Below are 11,388 nucleotides of genomic sequence, written 5' to 3' on the forward strand. Positions count from 1 at the left end.
TATTGGGATGGATAAATGAGACTTTATTTATGAAGGCACTGATAATTGATACTGGACTTAATGCAGGAACTCTAATGCCCCAAACCATGCCTATAAAAAGGCTTTCATACCCTTTTGCAACCTCCCCTCCTCCAAGTCTTCAAGAAAATGAGGTGTTTGTCCCAATTTTCGAAGAAGAATATAATGAGCTTTCGGAGCTTTGGAATGGTGCCCTGATTTGCAAAGTTCTGGTAGGACTTTTTTGCATGACTTTTTTGCAAGACTTTTTACAAAAAGAAGTGAAGAAAATTCGGAAATGGGAAGGTAGAATGAAAATAATTTCTCTGGGAGGGGTTTTCACGGTAAAATGTAGCTTAGAATCCCAAAACTTATCTATTCTTACAGAGGGGCCATGGTTCGTGCTCAACCACCTCGCCGTCGTGCAACAATGGACGTCGGGGTTTCAACCTTCTAATGCTAATATCAACCACTACCCAGTGTGGATTCATTTGCCAGAACTTCCTATGCAGTTCCATTCCAAATCGGTATTGGAAAAAATAGAAAATAATTTAGAGTAAACTGTAAAAATTGACTCTCATTCCATTAAAGGGGAGAGAAGGAAATACACAACAATATGTGTTTTGCTAGATGATCGAAAGCCACCACCGGTCAAAACCATAATAAGAGGGGTTACACAACAACTCTTGTATGTGGAGGGCCCTTGATGGTGCAGCCAGTGTTATCAGGCGGGGCACGCAAATCAAAGCTGCCCTAAGGTTGAGGAAGGAAAAAGAGATAAGGATATTGAATACCGAGTCGAACCTTCAAGCTGTTTTCTGAGACATCAGATCTCAAGGGAAATGTGAACTTGTACACTTGAAATATGTATAATACAGATATACAGAGAATCATTGAAGCCTTAGGTTTTACTCATTATACTCTTCCATTTAAGTACCTTGGGGTACCTATTTTTGCTAAGAAGATAAATGCAGAGCAATGTGAAACACTAATGGAGAAAATGATAGCCATAATTAAAATGTGGAGCTCTAGGTATCTTTCTTACACTACTAGAGTCCAATTGATTAATTATGTTCTACTTAGCCTACACATGTATTGGGCACATGTTTTTAATTCTTCCTAAGAGACTGCTGCTTGAAATTAGCAAAATCTGCAGGGCTTTCCTTTGGAGTGGGCAAAAATTTTGTTAAAAAGTAGGAGCGGTATCTTGGGATAGATTATGTAGTTCTAAATTAACAAGAGGGCTTGGATTCATGGACATTTTCACTTGGAATGTAGCATTTCTTGGTAAATATGTCTGGGTTGTCAGTACTCAACAAGAAAGTCTTACGCTGAAATGGATCAACTTAGTATATCTAAAGGATGTTGATTGGTGGTCTTAAGCACCACAAGCCAATGCCAACTGGTATTGGAAAAAGACCTGTTTTGTAAAGGAGCAGTTGAAAGTGGTAGGTGCTTACACGTACAGGTTGATTTGTGTGCCATGGACCAATATTTTGTTAAATTGGTGTATGAGAAGCTTAGAGGTGATTATACTGGTGTGATATGGGATACTGTAGTCTGGAATAGACTAAGTATACCGAAGCACGGGTTGATCTCTTCGCTAGCTGTACAGAATAAACTTCAAACCACATCTAAACTAGCTCAATTTGGTATGAGTGCCAATGATACTTGTTTAATTTGTGGAAGCCATAGTGAAACACACCAGCATTTGTTCCTTAAATGTCAGTTTAGCTTGCGGTATTTGAGGATGATTAAAGACTAGTTCAAGATATTTCACTTGACTGATGATATGCAATAATTGGTTAAAGTAATACAGAAAAATGGATTGTCCAAGTTCAGAAAGCAAGTATTGTTTGCTGGTTTGATAACCTTTATCTATTTCATATGAAAAGCTCGGAATTCAATTTACTGGGATCATTGTATTCCTAACATAGTCAATGGTGTGACAGTCTTGATCTATTTCATATTAGAGCTAGAATTTTAGCTGGGGCCCAAGAAAGTATCTAAGAAATATAATGTCTGATTTTTAAATTTGTAATACATTGTATGTAGTACGCCTGTTGGTTATTACCATCCTTAGGTTTGGGATTCCAACCTAGTTGGTTTGCCTCCTTTGGATTTGTTTTGGTTGTAAAAGTTTGCTTCATTAATCTAATCTCTTACTTAGCAAAAAAAAAAAAAAAAAAACTTATTTACACCTTCAAAACTAGTTTAAGATTCACACAAACATTACATCATAATGATCTAATCACTAAGTATTATAATTTTCATGGTATCTTCAAAACTCTTGCTCCAATGAATTCATTTGATGAAATTGGGAGCGTCTTGAACTCGAACCTTTTACTATCCATTTATTGCAAAAAAAATATGGTTAGAGAGACACATGCATATATCATACAGAACACAGTCATAGATCAATATGTCATCATTCAAAATATAAGGTTAGGAACCCAACACAACTATGTCATTATTACATAAGTGGACTTTTGTATTAATTTTTTAACAAATCTATATCATTTTTCACCAAAATGTACATCATAAGACCAAAAAAGAGTTTTTGCTCGCACTCTACCTCCTCTGATCTAGTCTTCACATTCTTTCATAAAGTCTGAACAAAAATTGAACCTAGAAAAAGAAGAACCCTAATTGGACCTGGAAATTTAAAGAAGGTTGAATAAGAGAAAGAAACTAGAGTTGTGTACTACAAACACCCTTCCATTTTCTCTCAGCTTGCTCTTTCTTTTCTTCTCTAATCGAGGTGGATGCTATTCGAAAGCAACTCAATGTGCCAATAGCAGAAAATCGAAGCGTACATTACCGGGTAGTTCATTAGCGACTAGGGGTGTTCATTTCTCCTATTTCTTGGTGTTGGAGCGCGACTGGGAGTGTTCATTACCGGGTAGTTGAAAACTTGGCCCGTGTCCTAACCCGAAAAACGGGTGCTCGATTTACTGGGTCGGGTCATAGGCTATTCGTCTACCCAAGGAAAAAATCAACTAATAATACTATTTTGAAAGCTAGCATTATGGATTTATCCACCGTATATAATTGAGCATGAATGCATCATTACATGCCCACAAATAAAATTCAACTTGCCCAACGCCCAAATAACTAAATGAATACCAAATAGTACTTGGTCTAGTGGTAATGAGAGCACCCTTTCAACCTCAAGGTTGGGGGTTCAATCCCCACTAGAGGCACTTTGAGAGTATGAATTCCCCTTACCCTTCCCTCTTAATTTCAAGTGCTTGGCCCATTAAGACTCGAGCGGGGTTCGGACCACTTCTTCTTACCAAAAAAAAAAAAACTAAATGAATAGAGTGTATCTTGTGCTCGACGCTTTGAACCTGCTTATCTTTAATATGTTCCTTATTCTTTTTTCTATTAATTAGTTCCAAATATAGGATCTTCATTAAGTGATTGATTGTTCCCACTTCTAATTTTCCATTATTGATTTCATAATGAATTTATTGTACGGTTTTTTCACCAAATATCCCTGACAAAAAAAAATTATTCACCAAATACCCCAACTTTTTTCGAATTCACCATATACCCCTGACTTTTAAAAAAAATCACCAGATACTCCAAATTTTTTAAAAATAACATAAATGCCTTTAATGACTAACTACGGTTAACTTTATTAGTCATTAGCGTTAATTAACCCTAAAAAACCCTAAAAATCCTAAAATCCTAACTAACCTAAAACCCCTAACTAACCCTAACCCATTCCCAGCCCACCAAGCCCACACACACCCCCAACCCCACTTGCCCCCTACCCTAGCCCCACCAGCCACCCCCTCCCCCTTGATCTCCCTCGCTGTCGCACCTCCCCACCTGCACCACCCCCGCATCCCCTACTAGCCCCTTCCCTCTCAGCCACCGCTAAATTACGATTCTCGAGCCTCTACCGCACCCCCACCTTCGGTTCTCTATCCCCCTCCTAACTCTCCCTATCCCCACCACCCCCGCAGCCCTTACCAGCCCTCATCCGCCACAAAATTGCAAACTAGTGCGGATTTCTTTGACATGAATGGCAGATCTAGTGCGCCGGTGTGTGTGAGGGAGGAAAGGCGGATTTTTTCGAGAATAATAGCGGATCTAGTGCAGAAACCGTCGATGATATCCTGCTGCAGGAGGTGGGTGCAGGAACAAGGTCGTAGGAGGAGAGAGAAACGGAGGTGAGTGCAGAAACAAAGTTGGAGGGCTGCAAGGGAGGTGGTTGGTAGGGGCTGCGGGGGTGGTGGTGATAGGGAGGCGCAACAACGAGGGGTAGGGGATGGCTGGGGTAAGGGGCTGGTAGGATTGGGGGTGGGTGTAGGCTTGGTGGGCTGGGAATGGGTTAGGATTTGTTAGGGGTTTTAGGTTAGTTAGGGTTTTAGGATTTTTAGGGTTAATTAGGATTTTTTAGGGATTTTTAAGGTTAATTAACGATAATGACTAACAGAGTTAACCACCGTTAGTCATTAAGGGCATTTTATGTTATTTTTTTTTTAAATTTGGGGTATCTGTTGAGTTTTTTTAAAACTCAGGGGTATATGGTGAATTCGGAAAAAAGTTGGGGTATTTGGTGAATAAATTTTTTTGTCAGGGGTATTTGGTGAAAAAACCGTTTATTGTATTATCAAGGTTATTGGAAATCAAAGTATAAGTAAGAGAGAAGAAGAATAAGAGCATCCATGGTGAATTGTGACAAACTGTTGTCGTAACGCGGTGCCCACTGCCATGTCTCGTGGTGGAGTCGCAATTCGCAAATCACAAACCCTAAGTTTGACTATTAATTTTGTGGTGAAGATAAGCTGAGTGTCACAAGCCTAAATAAACTGCAGGATGTTTAAGTTTAAAAAAAACCATCAGGTACCTAGGTATCCGGTTAGCCAAATAAATTGGCACCCGACCTGACCCGGCAAAATTGCGAATTGTTAAAAAATGTACCCATTTTTAAGCGGGTTAACTAGGTCGGTGGCTTAAGTCAATCGAGCCTGGTTTTCCTAAACACCCCTAACGGTGACAAATTTTGGAGATAACTGTGAAGTAGAAGAGGAGGAGGAAGGAGGTGACGAGAACGACGATGAGGGAGACATTGGAGGAGAAAGAATGAGAAGAGCGAGAAACGAATGCGGAGGAGGAGAAAAGGTGGTGGTGATGTTGGAGTAGTTGCAATTGGAATTTCAAAATCTGATATGAGATCTAATCTTCGCTTATAATTGGAATTGGAGTTGCAATTCGAACAAGGAATGTAAGAGAGAGAGACAGAAAGAGAAAGAGAGAGAGAAAGGGAGAGGTGGGAAGAAGGGTGGCTATGATGAGAGAAAAGTGAAAATTGTGTGGTTTTTGTGAGGATGTGGAAGAGGATGAGGGAAAAAAAACAAAGGAGGTTTTGGGTTGGAAATTAGTTGTTGGCCTAGGCGATTCTCCAGACTTATTACTAGTGTGAATTTGAAGTTTTAAATCGAACACTTGAGAGGAGTAAAAAAAATGAATTATTGGCATTGGGCTGTACTTAGCAAATGATCTTCTAGTTCCTTCTAAAATTTCTACACAATAAATCATATTGTGAATTATTCATTAATGTAGCCTCGGCATTACAAGACTACATGTATAGTTACTTGCAAATAATATGATATAGTCTCGTTTTCGAAATTTAGGTTAATGTGTAAGAATATAATCGATATAATTAAATGGTGTAGTAGTATTAATTATATAGATTTTAAAAACTTGAAGAGCGTTTTTTTTAATATAAGAGTACTAGAAAGTAGTACATGCTATCATTAGAATTAACCTGATCACTATGATGAGTATTAACATATACATTTGTATTTAATAGAAGTATTATCTTATCTTTAAATAATTTTTTTCTCATAAAGAACAACATATGAGATCGTAGAGTAGTTGATTAGTGTAGGTGTACCTCAAATGAGAGGCTATAAGTTCGAATCTATAAACACACATATCTTTATTATTTAATATATCTTATTCGATTGTGTGAGGTAAAAGAGGCAGTACATATGAATATAATACAAAACTTCAATTGTCTGAAAAACGAAGAGAAATAATGTTAAAAAAAAAACAATATATGTGCATCAAACAGTTTAATTTCGAGCCTCCTTCATTTTACTGATAGTGACAATCTTACATTAATTGACAATAGAGGTCTGAACTTTGGGTGATAATTTTTAAAAGGTCTAAACTACTGATTAACCTGTGTAGGTCCCAACTTTAGGGGGTCTTCACTTTTAGCGGGCCTCGACGACTTAAAACTGAAGATTTTTTTTAAATCTCACCTAGTCTCTTCTCCCTCAATTAACCCTTCTGATGTGACCCAAGTTTTACAAGTGATGACCTATTAAGCCAGTTTTAAGTCACTAAGACCCGCTAAAAGTTAAGACCCCATAAAGTTGGGACCTTCATAGGTTGATCAATAGTTCACCTTTTAAAAATTATCACCCAAAGTTCAGACCTCTATTGTCAATTTTTCCTAATTTGTTATATCTTACTAATGTTTTAAGACATCTGATCGAGGTAGCTTTTAAGGGAAAAATTTGTAAAAAAAAGTGTAAAATGGTGATCTCACTCATCTCGTAATTGTAAAGGAAAAAAAATAGAAATTAATTCAGAATTCCTAAGACAACTCTCATTCATGGTTATATTGTGCATCTAAATTGATCATCAACCATGATAAAAAAGAATTGCACTAACCTAATAATTTTGAAATAGGTCATCTTATGACCTATTTGAAAAACATGTCATGAGATTTATGAACAAGTGGAATGGAGACTTTTAAGTTTTTTTTGTTCTCGAAATCAAATTTTTAATTTTTAATATCTATAAAAAAGACAGATTAATAGAGTTAACTGTATTATATCAATGATTATATAATTAGACAACGTATTGCTATACTTTTATTCGATTTTATTTTTGTTTTTCATTTAAATTTCCATACTTTAGGAGAAAGATGGAGATGGCGAACTTTATTTTGATCATGAGTGGGATGCATTTAGTAAAATTGATCGCAAGACATGATTAATTTGTTGAGGATAAGAAAAAAAAATTGAGAGAGAGAAGAATGACAAGCTTTTTTAGTTCATAAGTAACAACGCTCTAAGGTCCAGCATTTGTAGTTTTATAATATTGAATGTCACCATCAAGAGTGCTCTATGACTTGTTAGATTGAAAATTATATATTAAGCGACAACAACAATAGCATGTTTGAATTTTTATTTCAAGTCACTGTTTGCTAGTTTTTAAAAACATCCTTATATCTTGCTCAAAAAAAATTTATAGAGCAATAGCAATGGTTATGTAACCACCTATTTACATGACTATGCAACTCGTAAAATTTTCATATGCTTCTCTATTGTTAAAATCAAAATTCGAAATATGCGTATTTAACTACCTTTATTTCTCTTATTCAAAAGTTGAAAAAAGATATATCTCATAAAAAAAGTTTACTTTGTTAAAGACACTTTTCTGCATTTTTCAAAAATTATATATAGATATTTTGAGTGTCTTCTGATTATATAAAGAATCTTACAACATTATTTTGAACTACCATTTGATACACTTCTATACTCCATCTCCTTTTTTGTGATTGACGAGTAGAACATTGTTACGGCGTCATAACTCTATATATACTCGCATTACGTCAATCTACTCAGATTGAATAGGCAAGGTCAATTGAAAATAGGAAAATAGGTAATGAGATTGTCCACCTTTAAGATACCTTTATATTAGATTGTATTATATTGTGTATCTCATAGTTATGTTAATATGTTATTAGTTTCCTTATGTAGCTTAGTCATGTTTCCTAGTTTGTATGACTATATATTCTTAATGATAATCCTAACCCTAATCAGGGGATTCACTATCTATCATGGTAATCAGAGCAAGGTGATTTATTTTCTCCTTCCTCCCTCTTCCTGGACCGCCGGCAGCCACGTGCGCCGCTGCCCTCCCATCTTCTTCTCTAAACACATCCGACTCCCCGCCATTAGCCTCAGCAATGGTCGGTGATACCGATTTTGATCATCTCTCCAATGACGTGGTCGTTGACAACTCCTCTTCGAGTAACTCACACCACAAACCTCTCCACCCGGTTTACATCGTGAGCAATATTCAACACAAGGTGCGAGTTCTCGACGGCACAAAGGTCACCTATTCCTCATGGGTCAAACTATTCAAACTTCATCTTCGTGGCTATAAAGTGCTTCACCATGTTGATGGCACGCCACCTCCGGTTTCCACAGATGCCGCCTTCTCCACTTGGCAAGAAATTGACTCCCATGTTTTACAATGGATTTATCAATCCATCTCCGATGACCTTTGCTTGCCCAGTCTTGATGATTATTGTCATCGCCTCAAGGAATTAGCCGACCAACTTTCGGATGTTGATTGCCCGGTCACTCCTAATAGACTTGTTCTTCAACTTGTTCGTGGTTTACCACCGGAATTTGACATTGTGGCCTCTTTTATTAATCAACAAGTTCCGTCGTTTGAAACGGCGCGAAGCATGCTCCAATTGGAGCAACAACGCAAATCTATGCGTGAGGTCATTGCCCCTGCTTCGGCCGCCCTGGTGGCGCCACCCTCGCCGCCGTCTGACAATCCTTAATGGTCTGACCCACCGTCACATCCTCAGCCGCCTCGTGGTGTTCGCACCACCAGACGCACCAACAACAACAGTCGCGGGCAACCCCGCGCTGCTACTGCTAGACCTGCTGCCTCGGTGCAGCCGCGACCCTATATGCCCCCCTACCCACCACCTTACTACCCATAGTGGCAGCCTCCTGCCCCATATTAGAATGTGCCCCCTTGCCCGTACCCCACTCAGTCCGGTTGGGCACCACCGTAGCAGCCTCGTGCGCCGCAATGGCGTGGCTCTTCGGCCCGCTCACAACAGCCCCGTGGCTATGGTCAAGCTCACCTCACGGAATTTGATGCTCTTGAACCTACGGATATTGGCGCCGCTTTTCAGACTATGTCCCTACACTAACCTGATGATTCTTGGTACATGGATACTGGCGCATCCTCTCACTTGACTGCGGATTCAGGTACTATTGTCCCTTCTTCCAATTTGAGTACTATTCGTTCTATTTATGTTGGCAATGGTAACTCTATTCCAGTTATTGGTTCCGGTACATCTCATATCCCTACCACCACCTGTCCCCTCACCCTTAACAACGTCCTATATACGCCTCAAATCATTAAAAATCTCATTTCAGTGTGTCAGTTCACTAAAGATAACAATGTGTTTGTTGAATTTGACCCTAATAGTTTTTCCGTGAAGGACCTTCAGAGTGGGAATACCATTATGAGGAACAACAGTAGAGGGGACCTTTATCCTGTTTTATCATCTTCATCAGCTCATCCATCTCACTCTGCCCACATCGTCCAGTCTTCTCATGATTTGTGGCATGATCGTCTTGGTCACCCAGGGCCTAATGTCATGGATTTTCTGTTAGGTGTGATCAATGAGAGAACCGGATATATCACTCCAAGGCAAGGAATCTACGCTTTCCTATTAGTTTAATTTCGCCCCTCTAGGATCATAGGGTTACCACAAAATAACTAATGAGATACAATGGAGATGTAATTCACTTATATGATCAATCAAAGTGAATTCTAATTAACCTTGTATTTTGGATTGTGATTTACACTCTATGAAAATTAACTAGAAATTCAAAGAGCAAGCAAGTGTCTAGAGGATAGAACACTTAACATTTTTTTTTCTCTTTCTTCACAAGTGAACTACAATGGCCTATTTATAGCCATCAACCTAGGATGCCATTAGTCACAAAGGAGTGATGAAACACCATTGAAGAACTCATTAAAATCTTAATTCATTAGCATGTTAATGAGTATTAAACCCCATGTAACATACTACACTTAACCATCAAGATTAATGCTAAATCAATGACTAGTAACATCCCTCATAATCAACTAAAATCCAAGAACACAAGGTATCCAATGTTGTTTCATTGCCTTGTACACTTAAGTCCATTTATGTATAAATGTTCCAACAATCCTCCTCCCATTTATAATATAAATGGCTAACGACTTGCACAAAATTATTCACAAAACAACATACTTGTGCATAAATAAAAATCTCATAAAGATTGAATTCCTACTTAGTATATGTATACTTTACGCTAACTCCAATTGTTATGATAGACTAAGCTTTGAATCAAACAATCACTACGAATTATCGAAGATACAATACACACAAGTACTAACAAAAATTCCTTTAACCCTCTACACCTTTGACGCCATGGTGTCCATATCCATTCATGAGTTTCCCAAGTTAAGCCCCTAACTTGGTGAAGCGGCCAAACTTCTTACTCATATAGGTAGACTTTATAGAATAATCATTCTTGCAATATGAGCATCCTCTAAAAGTCTATTAAGAAATAAATTTCCAACCTCCTTCATTGCAATATTGAGCAATAACCTCGGGATGATTTGCTAATTTAGTGCTCCAAATTACTAAGTAAAGTTGGATCCTCATTGAATTCAAGATTTAGCGGTGTACTAATCGTTGAATCGAGTTTTATTTTACTAGTAATTTAAGTTGGGCATTCCACCCCTTCACAATTTTTATACTATTTTAACTTGACAACACTTTGGCCCAAAGATTTTTCCAAGTTAAAATGAACCGTATAAAAATTCAAGATTGCGACTCCATGTTATATAAAATCAAGTACATAATAGTGTCGCATTTCCATGTGCTATGATTTACAATATAAACATGATAGTGTACCCCATCGATAAAATAGAAGTATATCACAATAAGTAGTGATATGATACATGGACTAGCCACAAAATCACTTCACATATCAAATGAATATCACTCCATCTATTTAATTTACATGACAATTGTTATAGTACTTGAAAATGCTCCACAAACTAATTCTTGGATTTCCAAGGAATTACACATCCAAGAAGAAACACCTCATTTATGAAGAATAAACCTCCTCCACAAAGAAACAACATTTTCATAAAGAATAAACCTCCATGAAAGTATCATCTTCTAGTAAAAAATACCAATTCCTTAATCCATGACTTAATTTGTATCAAAATATATAATCCTTCTTATACCAAAAGCCATATATTTTCGTTTTTCAATCAAGACATGTCACTTAAATAAATTAAGTCAAAGATAATAAATTAAATAATTATCTTTTTTTTTTATACTTATACCAAGTATAAAGGCTTAATTTATATGCATAAAAATACATTTCATAAATCAATATCCAAGTATAATATTTCTCCTCCCATATATATACAAATTTTACCATATGACCATATGTTACCAAATTTGATATATAAACACTTCTACTTTTGATTTGATTTATCATGAGACCATATCTCAAAAATTATTGTGAAAGTAAACAT

The 11,388-nt window shown here is 37.2% G+C and overlaps 1 protein-coding gene across 1 annotated transcript; it reads left to right on the forward strand.

The window, feature by feature from the left end:
• Nucleotides 1-7,999: 7,999 nt before the first annotated feature.
• Nucleotides 8,000-8,608, forward strand: LOC104907165 (uncharacterized). The gene has a single exon (XM_010696052.1). It carries the CDS (start codon nucleotides 8,000-8,002, stop codon nucleotides 8,606-8,608), a length of 609 nt encoding a protein of 202 aa, XP_010694354.1.
• The last annotated feature ends 2,780 nt before the right edge of the window (nucleotides 8,609-11,388 follow it).

The sequence above is a fragment of the Beta vulgaris genome, chromosome 4, assembly GCF_026745355.1.
Source record: "Beta vulgaris subsp. vulgaris cultivar EL10 chromosome 4, EL10.2, whole genome shotgun sequence".
NCBI classification, from domain to species: Eukaryota; Viridiplantae; Streptophyta; class Magnoliopsida; order Caryophyllales; family Amaranthaceae; genus Beta; species Beta vulgaris.